This window comes from Staurois parvus, unplaced genomic scaffold (assembly GCF_062004578.1).
Source record: "Staurois parvus isolate SC_StPar_1 unplaced genomic scaffold, SC_StPar_1.0 ptg000090l, whole genome shotgun sequence".
NCBI classification, from domain to species: domain Eukaryota; kingdom Metazoa; phylum Chordata; class Amphibia; order Anura; family Ranidae; genus Staurois; species Staurois parvus.
In genome coordinates this window covers 12519484-12547282 of record NW_028317886.1, presented here as the reverse complement: position 1 = coordinate 12547282, position 27799 = coordinate 12519484, and the positions used below count along the sequence as shown (strand labels likewise).

Sequence of the window (27799 nt, the reverse complement as noted above, 5' to 3'; positions counted from 1 at the left end):
TGATAATCAGGGCACTGATAATCAGTGCCCTGGGTATCGGTGCAGATCTGCCCTGTCACATTTCCTGGTTATCGCCAGTACTTTCCTCACGCTTGAGAAAAGTGATGCTGATAACCAGCAACTGTATTTACCTGGTGATCTGCTGTGTCAATGGACATAGCTGATTATGTGGTAAAAGGCCGCTGTGATTGTTTTTTTTTTTGTTTTTTTTTTGTTTTTTTTTTTTTTTTTTTTTTTTTTGTTCCACAAAGTTTATTGAGAAAAAGTCAAAACATATAAATGGTATAAATTGTACAATGTAATACAATGTGCCAAAGAAAAACGCGGTAAAACACAAATCGCACATGCCAAACAATAAGAAATATGCAGGTGAACAAAATAATAAAGCCCTCTCGTGTCACCTGTAACAATAATGAAGTTGAACTTGGAGAAGAGAAGAAAAAGAAAAAAAAAAAAAAAAAAAAAAAAAAAAAAAAACACGAGAACACAGCAAAAAAAAAAAAAAAAAAAAAAAAAAAAAAAAAAAAAAAAAAAAAAAAAGAAGGCAAACACCAATCATAATCACCACATAGCATACAAAATATCACCAAACGAGCAGGATCATTTATTTGCACCCCCAGATTTCTTTCATCGTCGAGTAGCAGAGTAGGGGGGAAGGGAATAAAGCTAAAGGTGCTGGGCTTCTGGTGCAAGGAAGAAGTTGCGAAAATATAGAAAGCTCGGTATTATCCAGGAGGAGCAGCAAAGGTACCACTCAAAGGTAGCCAACGCATATGAAAATTACTCCGTGGAATGGGAGAGGCACATGTGCAAGTGTATTCCGGGTGTGAGATTAGGTTGCCTATGGACAGCGGAATAAACATAAGTGTAGAGGAAAAAGAAAAAGGGAAAAAATGAAGTGGAGAAGATGTGAAAAACAGCAAAGACAGTACTGGCAGGTACAGGGCACAACGAGGAAGGAGTCGGGAGGAAAGAAAAAATAAAAAATGGTGAAAAGCTGGAAAGCCAAAGAAGGAAGAAGAGAAAAAAAAAAAAGGGGGGGTAAGGGTCAAAGGGGAAGGAGACTAAGGGGGGGGGGGCGGTATGGATAGACATGTCATATAGGTGGAAGCTCCAAGGACAGAGCTGGTGTGCTCATCCCCTAGGGGATAGAGACATAAAGCAGACAATCGGGCACCAGGGAAAAGGATTGTCTCACTACCTGATGTGATTGTTTTTTTACCTCATCACGTGATCAGCTGTGCCCATAGGACACAGCGATCACCGACAGCGCCAGGTGCGCGCCACTGGGGGGCGCGTACTGGGAGGACGTCCATGGACACCCTCTCAGAACTGGACAACTGCGCTGTAGCCATCTTTCGGCTATACCGCGGTTGGGAAGCAGTTAAAGGATATCATTACTCATAGAAACAGGCTCGTTACAAAAGTTCAAACAAAAAAACTACACATTTTATGTACTTGATGATTGGCAGTATCATCAATTAAAGCATTTTGTAACATCTCCTCCACAACCGCTGAGAGGGGTTAAAGATATATATATATCCATTCGAGCAATTGTTAAACTTCACAAATTTATAAGATACTGACTACGATATCTGATCTGGTTACACCAGCATTTCTGGGAAAATGGGAACATGAGTTGAGAATGCAGTTGAGCGAACAGCAGAGAAGGAAAATATTTAAAATCGCACATGGGGCAGTGGACATGAATACTGTAGAGCTGAATTATAAATTACTGGTAAGATGGTATATTACACCTAGTAGAGACCATAAACAACATACAGAGAATTCTATGTATTTTTGGAGGAAATGTGGACTGGTGGATACAATAACACACATATGGTGGGAAAGCCCCACAATACAGGAATTCTGGCAGGAGATAAATACAACAAATAGGTGAGATTACAAGGAAAAGTATATTAAAAGACCTGTGGGTGTGTCTATTTCATAATACCGATTTAACAACGAAACAATATAAAAATATAATAGTACCCCATTTAATCAATGCAGCAAAAGAGTTGATCCCTACATTTTGGAAGGCCTAAGAGACTCCAAGAATAAAAGACTGGATAAAAAGAGTAGAATTTATATGTAGGAATGAAGAACTATATTTTAGAGGAGAAGATAAAATGGATAAATTCAGGAAAATCTGGGAAAAGTGGAGAGAATTTAAAACTACACAGAGATTTGTAGAATTGATGGAGTAGAATGGAAAAAGAAAATATAGGGAAAAGAAGTAAGGAGTAAAAAGTTGATATTATGATAAGAGGATACATTTGAGTTAGAGGAAGATAGTAGAGGTGAGAGAAACTACTAGAAGGAAAAAAAGGTGAAATAATGGGTAAGGGGGGGGGGGGGTTGAAAAAACTGTAATAAATGCTTGAATAATATGTATTAATGTATTTATGTTATATTGGTTTTTGTATTTAATAAATATATAATAAAAAAAAAATTATCTGTTAGGCCGTACTGTCAGCTAGCACTAGTCATTTAAAAACACAGGTTTGCGGTTGTCATTGTAGTCTCAAGACTACAATGACAACCGGGCGATTTACATTTTCAGAAGCAGATGTCAGCAATGGATGACTATGAACTTCTTTCAGCACAAGTTTCCTTCAACCTGATGCCATCTGTTCAAGGGCCCTTCCAAGATTTATTAGAGGCTTTGAAAAAGTTGCAGGCCTCCAAGACATGCTACTCTGTTCTGTCAGATGAGAGTTGATCAGAACAACACAGAATAAGACGTTTGACTATCTTTACATTGGTCTGCTTTTGCACACTTGGACAAAAGTGGCAGAGACATTATTATTATTATACAGTATTTATAAAGCGCCAATAGTTCGCTCAGCGCTGTACATTACAAAGGGGGACAGAACATGTGACAGAACAATACCAATACAATGCAAAACATGAGGGGATCGAGGGCCCTGCTCTTTCGAGCTTACAATCTAGGAGGGAGGGGATGGTGGCACAGGAGGAGATAGCTGTGAGGGATGGGGTGGTAGGAAGAGTGGAGGAGGTTGGCAAGTCAGCAAGGGGTGGGGTAGGCTTCCCTGAAGAGATGGGTTTTCAGGGTACACCTAAAGGAGAGGAGAGTAGGTGATAATCTGATGGGTTGGGGCAGGGAGTTCCAGAGGATGGGTGACACCCTGGAGAAGTCCTGGAGGCGGGCATTAGAGGAGGAGACCAGGAAACTAGAGAGAAGAAGGTCTTGTGAGGAGCGGAGTGTGCGTGCTGGGTGGTACTTTGATATTAGGTCAGTGATGTAGTTCGGGGCAGTATGGTGGACGACTTTGTACGTCAGTGTTAGGATTTTTAATTTGATCCGTTGCGCAATCGGAAGCCAGTGGAGGGACTGGCAGAGGGGGGTGGCAGAAATGGAGCGGTTGGAAAGGTGAATGAGTCTGGCAGCCGTATTCAGGATCTACTGAAGCGGGGATACCCAGCGGTGAGGCAGGCCAGTGAGGAGGGAGTTGCAGTAGTCGAGTTGTGATATGATGAGGGAGTGGATGAGCTGTTTAGTGGTTTCTGGGGTTAGGAACGTGCGTATTTTGCGGAGGTGGAGTCTGCACGAGCTTGTTAAAGATTGGACTTGGGGCTGGAAGGATAGGTTGGAGTCCAGAATGACACCAAGTACTCTGGCCTGCGGGGCAGGTTTGGTGGTGGCGTTGTTGGATGTGATGGAGAAGTCAATGTGGGGTCCGGGCTGGGGGGAAGACATAGGGTAAAGCTCAGTCACAGTCAAGATATTAGGTTCCAGTGACTAAAATAAGAATGTTGCTCGTTTATAAGAAATTACAATACATTTCCAGCATCACCATTTTTCAGACCACCAAAAGGTTAGCAAGTAATCTGGAGCTTCAGTGTGACCAAAGTACTTGTTAAAGCGGAACTACACTGCACCTAAGCACCACAAACCAAATAAGCTGTTTGATTCATTTTTATATTCAAAGTAAACTTACCCATCCATCCATGTCTCCGTGCTTTATTTGTGGAAAAATAACTTTGAAAAACAACCCCCCCTAACATTTCTGGCCATAGCGATCTTGATTAAGAGCAGATGATTTATGTAGCATTTATTTCCTAGAATCCATCTGCCCTTAGCTCAGCCATTAGCTCAGGGTGTGCTTAGCTGAGAAAACCCCTCCTCTCCTCCTAAAGACGCCGGGGATGCATGACTAGCAGCACGAGGAATAAACACAGTCAATGTTGATTTTTGATGATTGAGCTTTCCTTCTCCAAATATAATTTGTGCAGGTTTGAAATTGACAGGTGGCTACCAAAATATAGGCATTTTTTAACTGAAATGTGTTTAAAGCCAATACGCATTTTGAGATTGCTAGTTGTAATTGTCCAAATAATCAAGCATTGTCCAAACACAAATCACCTTAAAGTGACAGATCAAAAAAGCTAATGGAAAACATTTGCTTTTGCAAAGTATCACATGGTTAGAGTCATCTGTGTAGACATAACATGCATGCAGGTTTTATTTGCAGTGTTTTGCTGCCATCTTGTGATGAAGATAATCAATGTAGCACAGAAACATTACTTATTTATAGCATGTACACTTGCTCTTTCTTGTCTATGTATTCATTTGTATTTGGACCTTTTGTTAGGGAAAATTTCAATCTGAAAAATACAGTATATCTTTGAAATTAATTAGTAACTGTGTACACCATATGCTTATGGCTCACTACAGTTGCCAGGACTGGAAGAAAAAAAAAATCAAACAGGCAAAGCGACCATTTCATATAACTGTCCATTTCCAAGCAATTCAGGGAGACAAGCCAACAGCTATATTAGGGCCTGTGTTGACAGCCTTTTGTTTGCTTTAAAGCAGAACTACACTGCATCTGAGCACCACAAACCAAAACCACTATTTAAATATTTTTTATTTTTCAAACAAACTCAGCTATTTCGCTCTGGGAGCAGATGCAATAAATCAACTTCTCAGGTGTGATGATCAATAGCTACACAATCATCCATAAGGTAGGTATCCACCACTCAATATAACGGTTCCAGGAGCATTATATCACTCTCTCTTTTTATATCTCTCCACCGAGGTCATGTTTGGGAATGCACAATTTCTTTTGAGAGCACTTGAATTTGAAAAGGATTTGTTTGGACATTTGAAGAAATTCAAAATTGGACAATTTTTATATTCACAAATTTAATTATTTAAATTACGCACTAAAAAATAGTTTTGCACATAATTTTGATATTTTTTGATATTAATTGAGAATAGATATATATATCTTTTGCACTAAATTAGGAATAGTTTGTGGTTTTAGCGCATTCCTTTATTTAAGTTATAGCACTAAGAAATGTATTTGGTTTCTTTGAGGTGGAATTGCTGCTTTAAAGTATTAAGGGTGTGGCACTTTTATTACACTTGTGAAACTCAGCTATTCATCCATGTCTAAATGCTTTATTTTGCTGAGAAATCACTTTGAAAAACACCCCCTTGCATTTCTGGTCATGGACATCTTGGGTAAAGGCAGTGGATTCATATAGGAATTACTTCCTGGAATCAATCCGCCCTTAGCTCAGGCATGCAGTCAGGAGGGTATGCTTAGCTGAGAAAACCCCTCCTCTCCTCCTGAGGACTCTTGGGATGTATGACATCATTTGCCTAGGTCTGTAATGGCGAAATTGCATATTTCATATTTTCTTATTAATGCTGCCCTCACAAATATCTAGGAGAGCCTCTATTATCCTAGTAATACTGGTTACTTAAATGACTTCATACAAAAGGAAAGTAATTACAAACTGACCAAGTTCTTAAAAGGTCATGTTGCTTGCAAGGGGAGTTGACCATTTCCTTACATATTATCACAGCCAAAACTTGTAAGTCTCAGTCTCACATCAGAGCTGCCATTAGGCATGTGTCTGAACCTGGTTGGCCCTGCCGCGAAAAAGCGGTCGGGGACTCCATGGCGAAACAGCATTTTTAGTTAGGTATTCTTGTTATAGTTTCCAATATTTTCTTTATCTGTATCAGTCACTACTTGTGTTAAATGTTATACTTCTAACAGAAAATGAAGAAAAAAAATTAACACAAGTAAATACGATATACTTTCCTATCTATTTAATAATGCTAGTAGCATAAGGATTAAAAATAGTCCATATTAATGTGGGAATGCAAAACCCACTTGAAGCAGGTCAGCTGCAGGGTAAATTAACCTGTCAACGAAATATGAATGGTCTCAAAACCTTCTCAAACAGATGTAAACTGATGCCATTGACATGTTAAACTGACCTGCCCAGGGGCGGACTGACAACTCATGGGGCCCCCGGCCAATAGGGGATCATGGGGCTCCTGTGTCCTCATCCACACTCAAAAAAGCCTATGAAAAAGGTACCATGGGCATCTCATGGGGCCCCCTACTGACCCAGGGCCCTCGGGCAGTACCATTTCTAAAAACATTTCTAACGTAACAATGGTGCTGGATTGTAAAAGGACCCTGTGGTGCTTGCAATACTATAGACTGATCTCTCTGCCCCTGTGATACAGGGAGCCATGACTCATGCTCATTTTGAGAGTAAGTCCTTCACCGAATCTGGTTTCCCGTGGTCAAAGAAAAGAGACTCCACTGCCCATTCAACCTTGGTATTTGACAGGTGAATGAAAGAGGTGTGGGTTATTGCTGAAAAAGGAAAAGGCTTAAATCCCAACTCTAGCCATTTTTAAAAAAAAATGTTAAAAAGAACAGGAAAAAATAGAACTTCTGTCATGTTTTTTTGTATTGCAGTCTGTGTCTCCAGTCTTCTCAGTCCTGAAAGGAAGTTATGGAAAATCTCTCCAATGAAGAAATAGACTTTAACAACACAGTTTGCTTAGTAAAATGGGTAAGGGTTAGAACAGCTTCCTTTCCCAATGGCAACAGCTTCCCTGATTTCTTGTTCTGGCTGTCAGATGCAAAGGAAGAGAGGTGAAATCTCTTTCACAGGGTCATGGATAGCAATAAAAACGACAGAATTTTAATCTTTACAGGTTTTTTACTATTGAAGGCTAAGTTCACTCTTATGCAAGTTGCAGATTATGCATTTTCACTGTGTTTTTTGCTTTTTTTGACAGCCATTTTTGATGCATTTTGCATTTTTGGGAGGTATATGTTTTCCCGCAGGACAACCAGCAAAAATGCATCAAAAACAAAAGCACAGCTGCATTTCCATTGAGGTCTATGGCACTAAAAACACAACCTGCTGCAGGCAAAAAAAGTTCCTGACCCTTTCCAAAAAATGCACTGAAAAACACAGATGTGAACCAGGCCTTACTCTGTAGTCTAAAATAAATCTGTTTCTCAAATTTGGCAGTTGGCCAGAAATTAATTTACTACATTAGTGCCCGGTCACACCGGAGCGATTTGCGAATTGAAATTGCACCTGAAATCGTATCTAATGAATGTAAACATCAGTGTCTTAATGTGCGATTTTCTGCAGCGCGATTTCTAAAGTAGTTCTTGCATTACTTTTTCTGCAGTTTTGTTGTGAATTCACATACTGTACATATATTCTATAATGGAAATTGCACTGACAATTGCAAGAAATCACTGAAAATCACAAGTAGCAATAAAGTCTTCAGAAATCGTGCTGAAATTTCACACGAATCGCAAGATTTTAAACTGCATCAGTGTGATCAGGTGACTTAACAGTATGTTAATTCCTTTGCTGCATTCACTACCACTAAAGTCTACTAAAAAACTTTTTTTCACAACCTGGACTCTAAATAGTGTCTAAGGTATAACTATTTTCAGGTAACCTGTGTTCAGAAAAATGTGAGAATTGTGGTTTCTCCCCAAATTTGAGGATGAGTTGTCATCCCGAAAAACAATGCAGTAATTGGCAGCTGAGAGAAGTAAAAAAGAAATCCTAATTGCCATGCTTCTTTCTGATCAGTGGCCCAGAATGCAGTGAAGTCAGCATGACAACCAGGAAAGTGCAAACACAAAACACTCTGTGCCATCATACAATAAACTAAAAATATCATAAAATATAAATAAATATTTTAACATTTAATATTTTTAAACCACTGCCATGAGTTCCCACATCCAGATATTGTTATTTCAAAAGTGCAGCACAACAACTGAGATATTTGTGCTGAGACATATAATACAGTGCATAAATTATAAGGTTCCTTAAAGCGATTCTAAAGGTTCATTTTTTTTTTGTAAAATAATAAACATGTCTATACTTACCTACTGTATGCAGTGGTTTTGCACAGAGCAGCCCGGATCCTCCTCGTCTCAGGTCCCACACAGGCTCTTCTGGCTCCTCCTGTGTGTTGGGTGCCCTCACAGCAAGCAGCATGCTCTGGGGGCACCCTCTGCTCCATCTGTCCATTCACACATGGAGCCGCGCCCCCTCTCCACATTGTCAGACTGGCTGTGATTAACAGCAGCAGCAGCCAATGGCTTAAGCTTGCTGTCTCAGCCAATCAGGAGGCAGAGACCCGTGACAGCAGAGGCTGTCATTCACAACGCTGGACTGCGATGAGGGGGCAGGCGGAGCTGCTGCACACAGAAAGTTTTTACCTTCATGCATAGAATGCACAAAGGTAAAAAACCTTCAGCCTTTACAACCACTTTAAAACCAACATAGAAAGCATATGTGTGGTTTTTTTAAACCCGTATAAAACCTGTACTGTCAAAAAAAGTGCAAAACAGTTTTGTTTTGTTTTTTATATATGAGTCGTTATACCATCCAGAAAACAACATTTCTTTCCTAATATAAAGTGCAATCATGCCGTGTGTACTTCACAAAACGTTTTTGACACTTTTTGTGAACTACACACAGTAAGATTGCACTTTACATTAGGAAGGTTAATATTGTTTTCTGGATGGTACATTTTTTTGACATTATAGGTTTTATATGGGTTTAAAAAATTAAATCACATGGACACTTTCTTTGTTGGTTTTATTGAACTTTTTATATAATTATTTATTGTTCCTTCCCTATATTATTTATCTGATAGCACAGATATCTCAATTGTTGCGCTGACCTTTTGATCTGAGAGCCAGGAATCCAGCGTCTACACTCTTTGGCCATTGAGGAGACACTGATGATGTTACTATTGTAAATGCATGCTGGAGTTACACCACCCTGGCACCCAACTCTAGTCCTGATATCATGATGGAAATAGCCTGGGAGTGTGAAAAACACTGAGTATGAGCAGCAGGCAGTGTACACACATATTATTTGTGTATACAATTTTTTTTTTTCACTTTCAGCTAGAGTTCAAGGGCTTTACATTTTTGCTCTTGACCCGTATTATTGAAAAAACTCAGAAAGACATAGAATACAAATTAGTTTTGAATTTGGTCTTACTAAGCAAAGTACAATTGCCATTTTTTTCTGCATCTGCTTGGCTTTGTGTCAGGGTAAATATAGTATGGCCTATTCTGCTGTCTACAAAAGACACAATAAAGGCAAATAACAGCAATTCATAAGCATCTCAAAAGCAGCTCAGAAGCAACTGAAATAGAGGACTTTTCTGTCAAAGCATATTGCATTTGACCGGTTTGTGAATCTGAAGCAGTACACAATATATATATATATGGCCATATATAAACGTATTTGTTTCTAATCAAGTATATGTCTAACTTATTTATGATTTTACATACTTTGAAATCCTTAAACTATGTCTTAAGAAAACTCTTACGTGATGGCGACCGTTTCATCCTGGACTCTCTTGGCTTTGGAGTGGGTTTATAGTCTTTTGCTGTAATATGTCCATTCCCCATATCATCAGAGACTGGTGATTTTGGTAGAGTACGCTCATAGCCTCCTTTGCTTATAATGTCTGCAGCCAGGCTATCATCTAGCTCCTTGTTGTCCTGCCTCCGAGTTTTCAGGAAGGACACTTTACTATTTGAATCCTTATCATCATCCTCATCTGAGAAGTGAAAATCATGAAACGATTTCTGTGACTGTGGTCTAGTTGCGATTGTCTTCTTGAAAGAGTCATCTAAACTGTCTAGAAAAAGAAAAAAATTAAGAGGATATTAAAGTAGCATATCAATGTAAAAAAACAAAAAACAAAATGAAACATACATGCAAATTGTACCTGTACTAAAAGAAACATCTGTGCAACAACAGCAGACTTTTTCCTCTATTTTGGTAGTTTTAGAAAGTTAAAGTGGTTGTAAACCTCAGACATGAAATATAAACAGAGAATATCCCTCTACAGTGTGTACTTTATTTAAATCCACAGCACAGTGTAATTTCTGTCTGCTGCCTTGTTCCTCTGCCATCAACATGAGTCACTTCTGACAAGTTTTCCTCACACACAAGTGAAAAAATGTGACAGGGGAGGGATCACTAGCACACACCCTGTGATTGACAGCCTTGGTTCTGTTTCTGTGTGCTGTGTAAAGGGCGTGTGTCCCTTCTCTCCAATCAGGGCTCAGAGCACCCCTCACAGGACTCTGCAGAGTGCAACTTCAGCTCCCCACACCTTGATTTTCAAAGCTGGGAGATCCTGCATAAATTCTGCACTTTAAACAGATGTAGAGATGAGAGGGCTACAGAATAACAGGTACAACCTGTAGGAGGATTTTTTTCATCTCGGTGTATCATCGGAGGCCAGTCACTTCACTTGGTATATGTAAGGGTTTACAAAGACTTTAAAGGAAGAATCTTGCTGGTCTTTAATAGTTTCACAGACAGTTGCAATTATGTGAAATAATAAAAAGGTATGAAATGATTGTGAATAGAGTAGATACCTCCTGTCTCCACTACTAATCCACACATACACAGTTAAATTAAACCTGGCATTATCTACATTTGGCTCAATTTCACTATACTGTTAAAGGAAGGCAATAGTGAGTTCCCTACATGATAGCATGGGCAGGTGACAGGTCTTCTTTATGGTGACATCAGGGGTCCCAACATCTCCCCTGCCCTCTACCGCAGCTAATCAAGCAAATAATTGGCTGCATCCTCAGCTACTGTAGCCAAAGAAAGACAGTTATGACCCCAAAAGTATTGCAATACATGGAGCTTCTGAGTTCATTTGTCGCAAGAAGGGGAATCAGGAAACAGATTTTCTACAATCATCTCCTTTTACTTGGAACAAAGACTATAAGATCCAACGGGCTGCACACTTGAAAACTGCATCCACTTTATTGATAATCTTCGAAATGCCATATATAGCAAAAATAGACGCCGTGGGAGTAAGCAAACACAGTCAATGCATTTTGTGCTGCTAGTGTAGTTGTGAATAAGCACTAGCAGCACAAAATGTATGGACCCTGTTTCCTTGCTCCCACGGTGTCTATTTTTGCTGTAATTGTTGTTTTTGAAGAATTGAAGTTCAGTGGATACAATTTTCAAGTATGCAGCCCTTTGGATCCTATTGCATCTGTTACACATGGCTGGATGAGCGATGCTTGCACCTGAATTTACAAGAGGTTAAAAGGACTGTGTGGTGGACCCACCTAGAGCAGCAGCACACTCATTTATCTTCTCTTAGTTACTGCTATTTACTGCAGCCTCAGGCTCCCTCATTTATAAACATTCTTGGTAGACAAGGGGTTAATCCTCTAACTTTCATTTATGTTAACATTTATTTTTCAGGTTTCTTAATATGAAAAATATGGACAATTTGTCTATTCCACCTCCCCCAAAGTAAACTACTGCCTTAGCAGCTGAATATTGCATATTAGTTAATTACTGTAATTGTTAAAAATAACTACACTAATTAGCGAACATGAAATAAGGTTACAATTTTTTTGTATTAGTTAATTACCCTCAAGGTTACTGAAAGGTAGCATAAGTGCGCAAAATCCTGTGTGGCTGTATAGTCATAAGCATTAGCATAATAGTAAACCGTTTTATCCATGACTCATGGGAGGTTAGAGTGTAAGCAGCATGTCAGCCATGCTCTTGCTATTTAACCCTAAGAATGCTGCAGTAAACTATAAAGGGCTCCTAGAGAAACTGTTTTACAGGTAAACTTTAGTGTGTGTTCCATTAGAAATAAAAATATGAAGGACAGGATTAGTTGCAAAAGCAGCCCAGTGTCTATTTTTCTTTAGTAATAATTATTCTATACAAACAATTGAATGGGGAAATGCAGGGATACAGCAGATTAGAAGAGGAGTGGTGCCCTACCCTGGATCTGATGAGTCTGTAGGGAACAGAGCAAAAGACCAGGTGAATATAGCAGCTAGGTGAGTATAGCAGCCAGAGTTGTCTTTTGTTATATTTGGAAAAGGCAGGGGGTTGACATTTCTTTTTTTCTGAAGTTGGACGTATAAAAAAAATAGTAAAATAACCATTTTACACATAATGGATATGTATGGAAATTACTTTTGATTCTCTTAATCTGAGGATATATATATATATATATACCGTATTTTTCGCTCCATAAGACGCACCTGACCATAAGACGCACCTAGGTTTTAGAGGCAGAAAACAGGAAAAAAAAATTCTGAACTAATGGACTGCAGACATAGTATAGGAGATGACCAGAGACTGCGGACACAGTACAGGAGATGACCAGAGACTGCGGCCACAGTACAGGAGATGACCAGAGACTGCGGACACAGTACAGGAGATGACCAGAGACTGCGGACACAGTACAGGAGATGACCAGAGACTGCGGACACAGTACAGGAGATGACCAGAGACTGCGGACACAGTACAGGAGATGACCAGAGACTGCGGACACAGTACAGGAGATGACCAGAGACTGCGGACACAGTACAGGAGATGACCAGAGACTGCGGACACAGTACAGGAGATGACCAGAGACTGCGGACACAGTACAGGAGATGACCAGAGACTGCGGACACAGTACAGGAGATGACCAGAGACTGCGGACACAGTGCAGGGGATGACCAGAGACTGCGGACACAGTGCAGGGGATGACCAGAGACTGCGGACACAGTACAGGGATGACCAGAGACTGCTGACACAGTACAGGGATGACCAGAGACTGCGGACACAGTACAGGGGATGACCAGAGACTGCGGACAGCACAGGGATGACCAGAGACTGCGGACAGCACAGGGATGACCAGAGACTGCGGACACAGTACAGGGATGACCAGAGACTGCGGACACAGTACAGGGATGACCAGAGACTGCGGACAGCACAGGGATGACCAGAGACTGCGGACAGAACAGGGATGACCAGAGACTGTGGATAGTACAGGAGATGACTGCTGACCTTTGGGGAGGGGGGGGAGCGGGTACCTGAATTTGACAGATACCCGCTCCCACTTCCGCGGAGTTGTTCTTTCATCTTACCCGTTCCTCTATCCAGCCGCGCGCTGTCTTCCCGGCTTCTGTAATGGCGCTCGGCATGACAGCCGGGTGCCCAGTACGCATGAGCGATAAGCACTTGCGCTTTGTGATTGGTCCGGCGGCTTCTGGGATCTGTCATGTGTCCCAGGTGCTGCCTTACCATTCACAAAAAGCACCGCTTCTTGCGCATGCGCACTTGGCACCCGGCTGTCATGCCCACACTACAGAAGCCGGGAAGACCGCGCCGCTGGATAGAGGAACAGGTAAGATGAAAGAACAACTCCACGGAAGTGGGAGCGGGTATCTGTCAAATTCAGGTACCCGCTCCCCCACCTCCCCAAAGGTCAGCAGTCATCTCTATAAGGTCCCGCTGTAGAGCTGAGCGGCCGGCCCGGTATTCTGACACGGCGGCAGTGGAAATACCGGACCGGCCGCTTCATATTCGCTCCATAAGACGCATTGACATTTTCCCCCCTTTTTGGGGGGGAAAAAGTGCGTCTTATGGTGCGAAAAATACGGTATATATATATATATATATATATATATATATATATATATATTACACATAAATTATTTGAAGTGGTATTAAACCTAAAAGCAAATATATATTATATTGCAGTTTACCAATTCTTAGATGTAAACTATATCCCTACTCTGCTTTAAATATTTAAAACATCAAACAAAACCAAGCTGTTCAAGTAGAACTAGGGCTCATGTATACTGCAGCTGATAAACTCACGTTTAGGAGCTGTTCTGTGTTTTTTTCAGCAGCCCCTGAACTCACCCTAATGTTTTCCTATATGTCCATGTACACATCTTCGTTTACAGTCGTTTACAGGCATTTGAGTTTACAGTCGTTTTTTTGAATGCATAAAACTTGTGTGCAGCAGTCGATTTTATCAGCGTTTCAAACGCAAAACGCTTGTAAACGCGGCTAAACGAGTTTATAAGCATTTGCGTTCGAAATTTTTTTTAACTCTTCCAGTTCCCGATGCTGTCCAGAGTCTTTTTTCATCATGAAAAATGCATGCAAAGCATTTTCAAGGTGCTCAGATGGACAAAACACTGCACACAGGATGTTCCTACCAAGCTTGTCACACATTGTAATGATCAATCCACACCTCAGAGGTCTCCCACCAGTGGAAACAAAAGATATGTTAAAGACCATTCACACCTCAAATTCCTCCTGAAGACCCCCTGCCAGGTGACCTTAATGACTAACTCCAGCAGACACCTTCCTCCCCTTGGAAACAAAAGAAATGTTAATGAGCAACTCAACCCTAGCTAATGTCAACACATACTGCTGTCTCTGCTTCTACTGTCTGTATTTCTCTGAAACAGTCTGAAATAGTTAATAATTTACCACTTTTCAGTTCATTCTGGGCATTTGGGAGGTTCCCCTGCGCTTATCTTTAAAAAACGCTTCTAAACGCAAACGCACATAAACGCGTTATGCAAACGTGGCTAAACAGACGTTTTTTAACCTACGTTTTCCAGCATTCAGTTTCTATCGTTCAGAAGTGTCCCATGTACATGGGGCCTTATAGGCAACACTTTTTTTTTTCATTTTGGATAGAATAAGGGAGGGTTTTGCCATCTGTGTACTATTGTGGAGATTCCCTTCACTTTTGAGATATGCCATGTACCCTTCTGAGCTTGTAAGTGGCCTTTTGTTTTAAGAAGGCTATGTGATTTGGTGAGTCTCCCTGCTGAAGGGAGTGGGTCACAGAGCACTTTTTGAGCACAGAGTTAACTGCTTCACGCCCGACAATTGACGAACGGGTGGGAGCTCTCTTGTTCTGGGTGGATGTCATATGCCTTCCTCCCCAGAATGGGCCATACTGCTACAGTGGACACAGCCAATAACAGATCACTGTACCGGCCACTGCCGGTACCATGTGATGGCTGTGACCAATCACAGCAGATCACATGACAATTGTACAAAATGGATGGCTTCCATTCATGCCATTAATTTTGTACAATTGTGTTACTTGCTGTGATTGGTCACATTGATCACAAGGTGCAGACACGGCCAATAACAGCCCATCTGTACCATGTGATTAGCTGTGGCCAATCGCAGCTGAATTAATCAATTTCATTCAGTACAAAAGGTTCTTTATAACAGTGATATTCACTGTTATCAGCTATCATAGTGTGTAAAAAAAATCACCTCCCCAGAGAATTTCTGATCTGTTCACGGTATGTACAAAAAACGAGAGAGAGGGAGAGAGAGAGAGAAAAAAGGAGACAGAGAGAGAGAGAGAGAGAGAGAGAGAGAGATAAACTGTGTGATAAATTGTGCTGCAATTGCAGCAAACTGTATTGTACAAAGCTTGTCGCCCAAAAAGGAGCAGGAACTTCTTTTGGTAACAAGCTTCACAATGCAGTTTGCCACATGATTTAATGCGTGAATGCCACCTGCAATTTGCATTGTGCGATTTTTAATTTTAGCAGAGCATTTCGAGATTGCGGTGATTTTGCCAGGGATTCAAAACGCCCATATGTCAGCGGCACCTGAGAGAGGGAGAGAATGTGAGAGAGAGAGAGGGAGAGAATGAGAGAGAGAGAGAGAGAGAGAGAGAGAGAGAGAGAGGGGGGGAGAGGGAGGGGAGAGAGGAGGGTGAGAAGGAAGAAGAGGGGGGGAAAGGAAAGAGGGGAGAGGAGGGGGAAAGAAGGAGCAGAGCAAAAAGGGGCTGGGGAGAGGGCTGTTCTGGGTGCAAAAGGCTCACTTACCAATTATGTCTCCCCCGGGCTATTAGCAGCTGTTGTTTCAAAACTTCCACCCAGAGCTGCCCATAGAACTCCTCTCAGTGCATTGCATGAAGGTGGCTGGAGTGTGGGCAGGGCTGGGCAGACAGAAATGTGTGGCAGAGTCTTGGATTGCACCAGAGTGAGGGAGGAGCTAGGACAGGGGTGGGCAAACTTTTTGACTTGAGGGCCGCAATGGGTTCATATATTGGACCCGGGGGCCGGACCAAGAGTAGATGAATGATGTGTATGTGTCATCCATAGTAAGTATAGTAATATTGCCCCATAGTAAGCATAGTAATTAATCCCCCATATAGTAATTCATCCCCCATAGTAATTCATCCCCCATATAGTAATTCATCCCCCATAGTAATTCATCCCCCATATAGTAATTCATCCCCCATAGTAATTCATCCCCCCTATAGTAATTCATTCCCCATATTAATTCATCCCCCATATTAGGTCCCCACGTCCCCCCTGTGTCAATTTACTTACCTTTGCTCCGCGCGTTCCTCTCGCCGTGTTCCCGCGCCGTTCCGGTCTTCAGGGCGGACTGTGAGAGGAGCCTAGCTCCCCTCACGTTCGTCACGCTGCCCCGCCTACACACATCCTGACAGCCATCCTGACAGTATCACGCTCCGCGGGCCGGATTAAAAGGTCCGCCGGGCTGTATACGGCCCGCGGGCCGTAGTTTGCCCATTGCTGGGCTAGGAGGACAGTGGAGACAGGATAGGAGACGGAGTGGATACAACCCGACTCCCATGCAAGCTGCTTTTCCTGCTCTCACTTTATCACTATGCCAGGGTGCCAGTGGCTGTGGAGGGCAGAAACTAGAGGGGTATAGCCGCTCTCCACACTGTCCGAGTCGGTCATGGTGTCTGGGGGGGGGGGGAGATGCTCCTCTGTCAGCTGCAATCACAGACTCCGCATCCTTTTCCTCTTTTGGCTCCTCCTGATGGTGGCCCTACCTGGGAAACGCTTGCCCCCACGTTATTTTCACTCTCCAAATGTGAGCAGACGAGGGGTAATTTTGAGGCCTGCCATAGTTTGTATACACTATTACACTCACACAAACCAAATAATATACAGTGCCTTGAAAAAGTATTCATACCCCCTTTTTCCATATTTTGTCATGTTACAACCAAAAATGTAAATTTATTTTATTGGGATTTTATGTGATAGACCAACACAAAAAGGCACATAACTGAAGTGGAAGGAAAAATCATAAATGGTTTTCAAAATGTTTTACAAATAAATATCTCAAAAGTGTGGCGTGTATTTGTATTCAACCCCGAGCCAATAGTTTGTAGAACCAATTGTTGCAGGAAAGCCCTGCAATTACAGCTGCAAGTCTTTTTGGGGATGTCTCTACCAGCTTTGCACATCTAGAGAGTGACATTTTTGCCCATTCTTCTGTACAAAATAGCTCAAGCTCTGTCAGATTGGATGGAGAGCGTCTGTGAACAGCAATTTTTAAGTCTTTTCTCAATTGGATTTAGGTCTGGACTTTGACTGGTCCATTCAAACACATGAATATGCTTTGATCTAAACCATTCCACTTTAGGTCTGGCTATACGGTTAGGGTCCTTGTCCTGATGGAAGGTGAACCTCTACCCTATTCTCAAGTCTTTTGCAGACTCTAAAAGGTTTTCTTCTAAGATTGCCCTGTATTTGGCTCCATCCATCTTCCAATCAACATTGACCAGCTTCCCTGTCCCACCTGAGGAAAAGCATCCACACAACATGATGCTGCCACCACCATGTTTCACAGTGGGGGATGGCGAGTTCAGGGTGATGTGCTGTGTTAGATTTCCGCCACACATAGTGTTTTGCTTTTACGCCAAAAAGTTCAATTTTGGTCTCATCTGACCAGAGCTCCTTCTTCCACATATTTGCTGTGTCCCCCACATGGCTTCTCACAAACTGCAAACGGGATTTCTTATGGCTTTCTTTCAAGAATGGCTTTCTTCTTGCCACTCTTCCATAAAGGCCAGATTTGTGGAGTGCATGACTAATGGTTGTCCTGTGGACAAATTCTCCCAACTGAGCTGTGGATCTCTGTAGCTCCTCCAGAGTTACCATGCCATTCTTGGCTGCTTCTCTGATTAATGCTCTCCTTGCCTGACCTGTCAGTTTAGGTGGAGGACCATGTCTTGGTAGGTTTGCAGTTGTGCCATACTCTTTCCATTTTCGGATTATGGATTGAACAGTGCTCCGTGAGATGTTCTAAGCATGGGATATTTTTTTATAACCTAACCCTGCTTTAAAGGTTTCCACACCTTTATCCCTGACCTGTCTGGTGTGTTCCTTGGCCTTCACGATGTGGTTTGTTCACTAATGCTCTCTAACAAACCTCTGAGGGCTTCACAGAACAGCTGTATTTATACTGAGATTAAATTATACACAGGTGGACTATAATTACGAATTAGGTGACTTCTGACGGCAACTGGTTCCACTAGATTTTAGTTAGGGCTATTAGAGTAAAGGGGGCTAAATACAAATTCACACCATACTTTTCAGATATTTATTTGTAAAAATTTTGAAAACCATTTATAATTTTTCTTCTACTTCACAATTATGTGCCACTTTGTGTTGGTCTATCACATTAACCTTTCTGGTTGAAACATTATTATTATTATACAGCATTTATATAGCGCCAACAGTTTGCTCAGCGCTTTACAATATAATGGGAGACAATACAGCAACAATACAGTTCAATACAAGAGGGATAAAAAGGGCCCAACATGGCAAAATGTTGAAAATTTCAAGGGGTATGAATACTTTTTCAAGGCACTGTACACTTATTTGGGTTACTTTTACCAAAGAAATGTAGCAGAATACAGTTTGGCCTAAATTTATGAAGAAAGATTATTTATTTGCAAAGTTTTCAACATTTTCGGTCTTTTTGTTTGTTTAGCAAAAAAAAAAAAAACAAAACAGTGATGATGAAATAAAAACTAAAAGAAAGCTCTATTTGTATGAAAAAAAAGATAAAAATATAATATGGGCAGCACAGTGGCTAAGTGGTTAGCACTTCCGCCTGGCAGTACTGGGGTCGCCGGTTCAAATCCCAACCATGGCACCACCTGCCTGGAGTTTGCATGTTCTCCCTGTGCCGGCGTGGGTTTCCTCCAGGTACTCCGGTTTCCTCCCACACTCCAAAAGACATGCTGGTAAGTTAATTGGTTCCTGTCTAAATTGGCCCTAGTATGTGTATGTATGAATGTAAGTTAGGGACCTTAGATTGTACACCCCTTGAGGGTTAGGGACTGATCTGAATGTACAATATATATGTAAAGCGCTGCGTAACATGACGGCGCTATATAAGTACCTGAAATAAAAAAAACTAAATAAATAATATAGTTACAGTGTTGCATGACCATGCAATTGTCATTCAAAGTGTGACAGTGCTAAAAGCTGAAAATTGACCTGTACAGTAGCAGGGTGAAAGTGCTTGACGTGTGAAAAAAATTCCCACAGCGTAACGAGTGAAGATTGGATGTTCATTTATTCAATGAAGTGAACTTATTTTATAAAATGTATTCTATGTTTGAGAATACTTGACATTTTATGTAGAATATAAGCACAAATAATCACTGCATGACCATATATGCTTTTGCTTGATGAGTTTGATGTAATTAGGTGCACAATGGTGATTCACATTGGAATTCATCATTTAGGCAATTTTTAGGTGTGATATCTGTATTTATTTCCCTTTTTAGGCTTTCTTTCTTCTATTTTCATCTGGTGATACAGTCAGCAAGTCTGCTGTTTTTCAAAAGCACAAGTTCTCCAGCAGAATGTATCAGTTTACGTGAATGAGACAAACCATTTAACACTGACAGGAATGATTAAAACTATCAGCTTTTATTCAAATAAAACCTTTATCCCAAAAGGAAAAAAAAACGGTTTGCTGTAACTAATTATAAATTGTGAGCTAGAGTTTGGCTTCAGTTTGTTAGTGTATTTAAATCTGCTAATACTTTAAAAAACTACCCTCCCCCGTACTGTTGTCTGCTAGGCCTTCTGTGCTTAGTCTTGGATCACACTACTGCTACCTGAAAGTTGCACGACTTGCAATGCGACTTTGCCAGACGACTTGACAGCGACTTTGAAGCAACTTTCAGAGAATGCCTGGGTAATCTTCCTGTAATGTCAGATCCAAATCACATCAATATAGATGAGGATCCGAATTGGAGGTGACTTCTATTATAGTATATGGACACAAGTCAGATAGAAGTCGCCTTGAAGTAGTACAGGAACCTATTCTAAAGTCGGAGCGACTTCAGTAGTGCTAATTAAGACAGCTCTCATTGACTAACAAGGGATTTCACATGTCATGAGACTTGGGGCCTCAGAAGTTGGATCCCAGTGTTGTCAGTATGAACCGAGCCTTAATCATCCAGAATTTTGTCTCACTAATACACAAGGTATGTCCAGATCACTAAGTGAAAACAGAGAGGAAAAAGCCCTAATGGAGCCACCACATCTAATGAATGGTAAGCTACAATTTAATACATATTTAGTTCTGGGTTCAATAGACTTCTTATTCCTAAATGCGAATTCTTAAGTACAATTATGATTCAGGATGTTGAAGTCAAACCAGTACAGGATACATTGAACTGGTGTCTTTTTATCGATTTGCAATAAACAACCGTAAAAAAATACAAGCCATTGCAATTTAAAATAATCATCAAGAATGCTTTATTAATGTGTTACTAAACCCAGGACCCTGCGTTCACTATATCCAGTCTTCCACAGTACACAGAACATGGAAATACAGATATTTTAGCAAACATAAACTTCTAAATACCTTTTCTCACCAGCAGTACATAGAATTCTTGTAACTTCTATCAGTATCCAGACGAGCACTGGTTAGTCTTGTAGGAGGAGTTTTCATTCTCCTCTGACTGTCTTGTGAGGCTGTATAACCCGTGACACTGTACTGTCTGGACAGCACTGATTGGCCCTGTGTTAATCACATGCACCCTTTTTAGCAATACACACCAAACGGAGCGTGCAGACTTGCCACTTTTGATCTAACTATGGCAGATGGATTGAGAACAGCAAAAGAAGGGGATGATCAGAGAAGACAGGATCAAACAGCCTTTTTACACAATGCACATAATTAACCCCTTAGGTTCTACAGTGAGTTTAACAAGCAAGCTTTACTGCATATATAGACTGACTTTACTATTGTGGGTTTAGTAACACTTTAAATAAAACTATTCATGTAATATACAGTCAAAATATTGGTAAAGTTAATGGAATTCCAGCAGCAGAGTCAATTTATTTTTACCCTTATCTGAACTAAATAACTGAAAGAAAATTCTTCTGAAGGGACATACCATCACTTTCAAACTCTTCTGAGTAGTCTGAATTTTCAGCTTCTTCAATAGCCTTCTGTCGGGAAACTCGAGCATTGACTGCCTTCTTTAGCTCATCCTAAAATAGAAAATGAGATTGCATGCTAATTTCTATGATAATTAAAAGGTCTTTCTCCGTTCTCTAACAGAGGAAAAATCCAATGAGAAAGCAGAATTTTACAACCACAGACACGAATTTGGCACATTTAGTAAAAAGAGCATTTGTGAGGTCCAGTAGTGATGGTGAACGAAAAGATCTGGCACGCAATAGGCATTTGAGTATATCCCAAATATTTTCAATAGGGTTGAGGTCAAACCTCTGTGAAGGGAACTCAGGTTCCTCCACACCGAGCTCATCAGACGGTATAATTTTGGACCTGACTTTTGGGCGCAGTCACGTTCTAAAACTGTCATCACAAGGTTGGAAGCAGATAGTTGTTTAATATTTCTTTGTATGCTGCAACATTAATTAGAACCTTCATTGGAAACACCTGCACTCAATATTTACTGTAGGAGGAGGGTGTCACATAACTTTTACAACATAGTGTGTGAGATTATCAGGTGTCCACAAACCTTTGATCATATAGTGTATATAGTCCTACATTAACCGCTAGCCTACAGGGCACTTATACCCCCTTCCTGCCCAGGCCAATTTCCAGCTTTGAATGACAATTGCGCTGTCAAACAACACTGTACCCATATGAAATTTTTATCATTTTTTTGTGACAGATAGAGCTTTATTTTGGTGGTATTTAATTACCTCTGGGTTTTTTATTTTTTCTTAAACAAACCAAAATTTTGAAAAAAAAAATGTTTTTTCTTAGGTTTTGTTATAAAATTTTGTAAATAAGTGATTTTTCTCCTTCACTGATGTGCGCTAATGAGGCTGCACTGATGGGCACTGATAGGCTGCACTGATGGACACTGATAGGTGGCACTGATGAGGAGGCACTGGTAGGTGGCACTGATGGGCATTGACAGGCATCACTGATGGGCACTGAAAGGCAGCACTGACTGGCACTGTTAGGCTGCACTGATAGGTGGCACTGATGCGCACTGATAGCCAGCACTGACAGGCGGCACTGACTGACACTTATAGGCGGCACTGATTGGCAGCACTGATAGGTGGCACTGATTGGCATTGATAGCAGGCACTGATGGGTGACACTGAAAGGCAGCTCAGATGGGCACTGATATGTGGCATTTATGTGCACTGGTAGGCACTGATATGTGGCACTGATGTGGCACTGGCACGAGGCACTGATGAGCACTGATGGACACTGACAGGTGGCACTGCTGGGGCTACACTGATCATCAGGGCACACTGATCATCAGTGCCCTGATGATCAGTGTACATGTCCCCTCCGCGGAAAGCAGATTACCGGCTTTCCTCTCGAGCTGTCAGCGTGACAGCTCGAGAGGAGAGAAATGCCAATACCTGGCATTTCCCTGTTTACATGTGATCGGCTGTGATTGGACACAGCTGATCACATGACCGAGCTGACATCTTCGGCTCTGTGATCGGTGATCCGCTGTGTCCAAGGGACACAGCGCACCGCCGATCGCCATGCTGCACTCTCTCTGAGCCGCGCATGCGCAGTGAGGATGGGAGGACGTCATATGATGTCCTCCCAGAACGAGAGAACCACCTTGCGCCCATCATATTACTATATGGCGGGCGGGAGGTGGTTAAGATGCTGTCCCTAGTAGTGACATAGATATCATCAGATACCACTCATAGTGTGCACAAAGTCTGATTGGAGGTATTATTTTCAAAGTTTGAAAACGCTGGGTTTTATTTACTAAGACTGGAGGGTGCAAAATCTGATGCAACTCTGCATAGAAACCATTCAGCTTCCAGGTTTTATTGTCAAAGCTTAATTAAACATGCTGAAGTTAGAAGCTGATTGGATACCATGCACAGCTACACCAGATTCTGAGTGCTCCAGTGAAGTAAATCTACCCCACTGTCTTGCAGCATTCGATACAGTAGAATTTCACTTCATTTCTGCTCTCAAATTCATTTTTGCTTCAAGCTTTACAGGATAGTAAAAAAGGATTAAAATTACCTGGAATGAAGTTCTTTTTGTTGTTTTGGGACTCTTTGTGTATGCCAGAAAAGTGGTGAAATTCTCCTCATCCTCTTCCATTCTGGAAAGTAGAGTCAAGCTCCGCTGTGAAATATGTTCTTTCCTCCTCACTCAGTTTGTTTTTTCTTCATTAGATACAGAGATACTGTATAGAAAAATTATACAAAACCTAAAATAGCAATCACATACCATTTTTAATATGGTGATATACATGGTCTGGGTTCTCCCTCTGCCCTGCAGAAGCTTTAGTTTTACAGACTGCCTTTACTGATAGCCCTCCACCACTCAGGTACAGGAGAGATTTCTCTTGACATTCACACATATATGCTTACCGCTGCTCAAGGTAGAGAGACTCCCAATCTCCAAACACAACTCCTCCTGTAGGTGCTAGCCCAGCTCGTGTGCTGCATAGATGAGAACAAAGGACGTCCGATCGGCTGCATTTCAAAAAATCCACTTTACCGAACCAAGATAAAGACAATACAGACAGTGGAAATACAGTGGGGGACTGGCAGGTAAATGCGTTTCATGCTAAAGACAGCGCTTATTCATTACCCCTGTGAATAATGGGGGGGTAATGAATAAGCGCTGTCTTAGGCGGGAAACGCGTTTACCTGCCAGTCCCCCACTGTATTTCCACTGTCTGTATTGGTTTTATCTTGGTTCAATAAAGTAGATTATTTGGAGTGCAACCGATCAGACTTCCTTTGTTCTCAGCTTTCTATTGAATAGGGAGAAACGTCACCATTCCAAGAATTCTCTACTGCTCCACCATGGTGAGGGCAAAGTGTTCCTTACAAGCTCTGTTTGTTGAGTCAAAAATGTATATGTAAAATTAATATTTACTTTTAATAAAAAATATATATATTTCCAAATAGTTTCAAAACTTGTCCATTACAAATAAAGAAAAAATGCAAACCACTAAACATTCACTTTAAAACCAAAAATGTTACAGTATATGAGGCCTATAAACCATTCTAACATAAGCTCAATATTATCAAGCTTGTATATGTGCAAGGCTAATTACTGGTGCTGTTTGTTAGTTTGCTCTAATGCAGCAACCTACTGGCAGCAAACTTCCAAAGCAACCAACACGTTTCCCTAATATTCTAAATCTACAGTATGTTCTGTGTGCATTTCCCACACTGCATTCAAAACGCACTGTAGTTGTGATCTGCAGCAGGTGTCAACATTAACTTAATGACACCCCAATGGCAGATTGCAAACACAGTGCGCTTGCCTGCACTAGATCGCATGGTAGAGTAGTGCGCTTGTGGTGCTGTCTGGTGCAATTTCAACCCATTCAAATGAACCTAAAGTGAAATTGCACTACATACAGATTGCATGTGAATTGCACAGGAATGCACAGTACATTCCTGTGTAATTCGTGTGAACTGACCCAGGTGACTTCAACTGGTATAACTATCAACTGTGTGTGCAACTAAGACTTGCAAATTGTGTTGTTCAAAAGTGTGTATGTGTACAAATGAACGTAAACATTTACCTATGTGCAAAGTACACTGACAGCCTTTTCAACTCTAGGAATGTATGCACCTGCGAACATGTGCTGGTTTATAAGGGGTTAAAGCAGGGGTGCTCAACCATTTGAAGAGCGAGGGCCACTTAGGTGATTTTGTAGCCAGTCGCGGGAAACAATAAAATGAAATGCTTCAGAATTTAGAATATTTTTATTTTGTATAACATAATGAACATTTTCCTCCTTTAGCTACTGAATGGCGGCGGGAGGGAGAGAAGGAATAGCCAGCCTTCAGCATTTTCAGGAGCAAAAATGGGGAGGATCAGTTCCTGTATATGAAGCCACCACCTCCCCACACCACTGTAAAACAATGTGACAGGAGGTTGCATGGGCACCCTGGAGCATGGAACAGGGTCATCATTGAGACCCCTGATGTTACACCAGTGCTTGGGGGATGTGGTAAAAACCAACTGCCCCCCAAACCGCAAATGTAAACAAGCCCTTATTGTCCTGAGGTTACTATGAGGCTGCTTTCACACTGAGGTGTTGCGATTTACCTGCAGCACAGCACCGGTGGCTCTCCTGCGTGTTAGCTGCGCTTTGCCATAGACTTAAATAATATTTTTCAGGTGTGGAGCACTTTCGCCGCTATTACTAGTATAAAAAATAAATTCAAATTCCAGTATATATACCGCCATTTGTAGACGCTATAACTTTCATGAAAACAAATTATTATACACGTATTGGGATTTTTGTTTTTAGCAAAAACATATAGCAGAATACATTTTGGCCTAAATTTAAGACTAATTTTTTTTTATTGGATATGTTGTATAGCAAAAATCAAAAATATTGTTTTGGGTTTTTTTCAAAATTGTCAGTCTTTTTTTTTTGTAGCACAAAAAATAAAAAACGCAGAGGTGATCAAATACTACTGGGAAAAAAATACATAAATTTAATTTATGCCAAGTGTTGCGATAGTCAGTTAAAGTCAGCACAGGGATCTCTTGTTTGTTGTATTGTTGGGTCAGTAGCCAGACCTGAACCTTGTAGCTCTCCCCATTGTGTCTTTTCCCCTGTGTTAGCATTGTGTCCACAGTAGCACTTGCGTAGGCAGGGCAGAGTAGGACTGGCCATAGAGGGATTACTTTGACGCAGTTGGCCAGCTTAAACATGTATTGCAATATGTGTGAACCAAATATCCCTATTTGTTGCATAGTTTGCTTGAAAGGGTATATACCAGTGTGCAGAGGGTCCTTCAGAATTTCTAGAGTCAGTTAAAGTGACGCATCGCCGTATCGCAAAAAAATGGCTTGGTCAGGAAGGGGGGTAAATCTTCTGGAGGGCAAGTGGTTAAACCAGATGGATAACTAAAGCTGGCCATGCCAGTCTGACAAAAGTTGGTGGACTTTTGTTGAAAGGGTATTGGAAATTTTTTCTTGACCAGCTTGCTGCAGGTGCTGATCTGTGTATTCTGACAGCCAAGAGTCCCGGTGGGGAGGATTCCTTTATCCACCTTGTTTGTGTAGATGATGGAATTTGTTCTTTTTTTTTCATTCAGCCCTCCCACTGGCTAAATGAAAAAGAAAAACAAATCATCTATGGCCAGCTTCAAGAGAAAAGAGACATAGATAGATAGATCAGGCTGCACAACAGGGGTGGTTTTGAGCTGTTTTGGTATGATGGTACCAGTGGAGGACTGGGAACTCCATCATTGTAGAACCCGGATAACACTGTACAGAGCGGTGTATTTAGATTTTGTGCTGCCCTAGGCAACAAAAAAATTGTGTGTGTGTGTGTGTGTGTGTGTGTGTATATATATATAATATATGTGATTCTCTCTCTTTCTCTTTCTCTTCCCACTCTACCTTTTCTCTCTCTTCCTCCTCTCTCTCTCCCCTCTCTCTTCTCTCGCTCAGACCATATGGGACTGTATACATACAGCATGATTACCCCCCCCCCCCCCCAGTCGCTGCTGATCTCCAGGCAGCAGGAAATGTGGGCAGGAGGTGGTAATCATACTGTGTGTGTGCAGTCCCATATGACCGGTCAGTGATCGTGTCTCATGTGCAGGATGGATGAAAGGAAGGAGAGTTCAGAGAACACAACACAGCTCACCTCCTCCTGGCTCTTTCCTCTTCACTACATCTCCTCTCCCTGCTCCAGGTGTTCCCCTGGTCCCAGCTAAGTGCAGACGGGGGAAGGAGCTCCGTGGAGAGCGACCACTCAGGAACACCAGGGCACCCCCTCCATCCAGCCAGGTCTGTCTCTCCCTCCAGCAGCAGAAAGCCGGCGGGAGGGAGAGGGGGGGAAACCTCAAACCGGATTTCAGCTGCTGGAGGGAGAGATACACAATGCATCCTTCTGCAACTGCTCTCCCCCACCATGCTGGTCCTCCTGCTGTCTGGGCCATCTACAAGAGTACCGGTGGTACCCCTCTGATGGTGGCCCTGCATGGCTCTGTCCACCCGGAGTCTTCTTCCGGGGGGGGGGGGGCAGTACCACTCCCCTAATAATTGCTGCCCTAGACAAATGCCTTGTTTACCTCTCGATAGATATGCCCCTGGCTGTACACAGATGTCCCCTGTCAGTGGGGAGGCTAAGACCCCCTGGAATCCGATCAGTGGGGGCAGTGTCCCAGCACAGGCTCCGACTGCATCCCTCCCTCCAGTCCAATATACTGATATTTCTTACAATGTTTATCCTGATCTTCCTGCACCCACCTCCATGATTCCCCCACACTCTTCCCTTTCCTCCCCATACCTCACCCTCCTCCTGCTCCGTCTACCCAGTCGTCTCCTCTCTCATGGCCTGGACACGACCCTGTACACTCAGAAGCTTGAAGACTGGAGAAGCGGCTCTGGTTGCTAA

General features: G+C 41.8%; 1 protein-coding gene across 2 annotated transcripts in view; it reads right to left on the bottom strand.

The window, feature by feature from the left end:
* MAP9 (microtubule associated protein 9) overlaps positions 1 to 27799 on the bottom strand; it is a 132072-nt gene extending 104273 nt beyond the window's left edge. Inside the window, exons 1-4 of one of the 2 annotated variants that reach the window (XM_089670420.1) lie at positions 27692 to 27799; positions 23434 to 23599; positions 21347 to 21443; positions 9662 to 9976 (exon numbers count right to left, since the gene is read on the bottom strand). In XM_089670420.1, the coding sequence (XP_089526546.1) occupies positions 9662 to 9976; positions 21347 to 21443; positions 23434 to 23514 (493 nt within the window). In that variant the 5' untranslated portion in view covers positions 23515 to 23599; positions 27692 to 27799. The remainder of the gene's footprint in view (positions 1 to 9661; positions 9977 to 21346; positions 21444 to 23433; positions 23600 to 27691) is intronic. The other variant, XM_089670421.1, reaches the window with a different exon arrangement.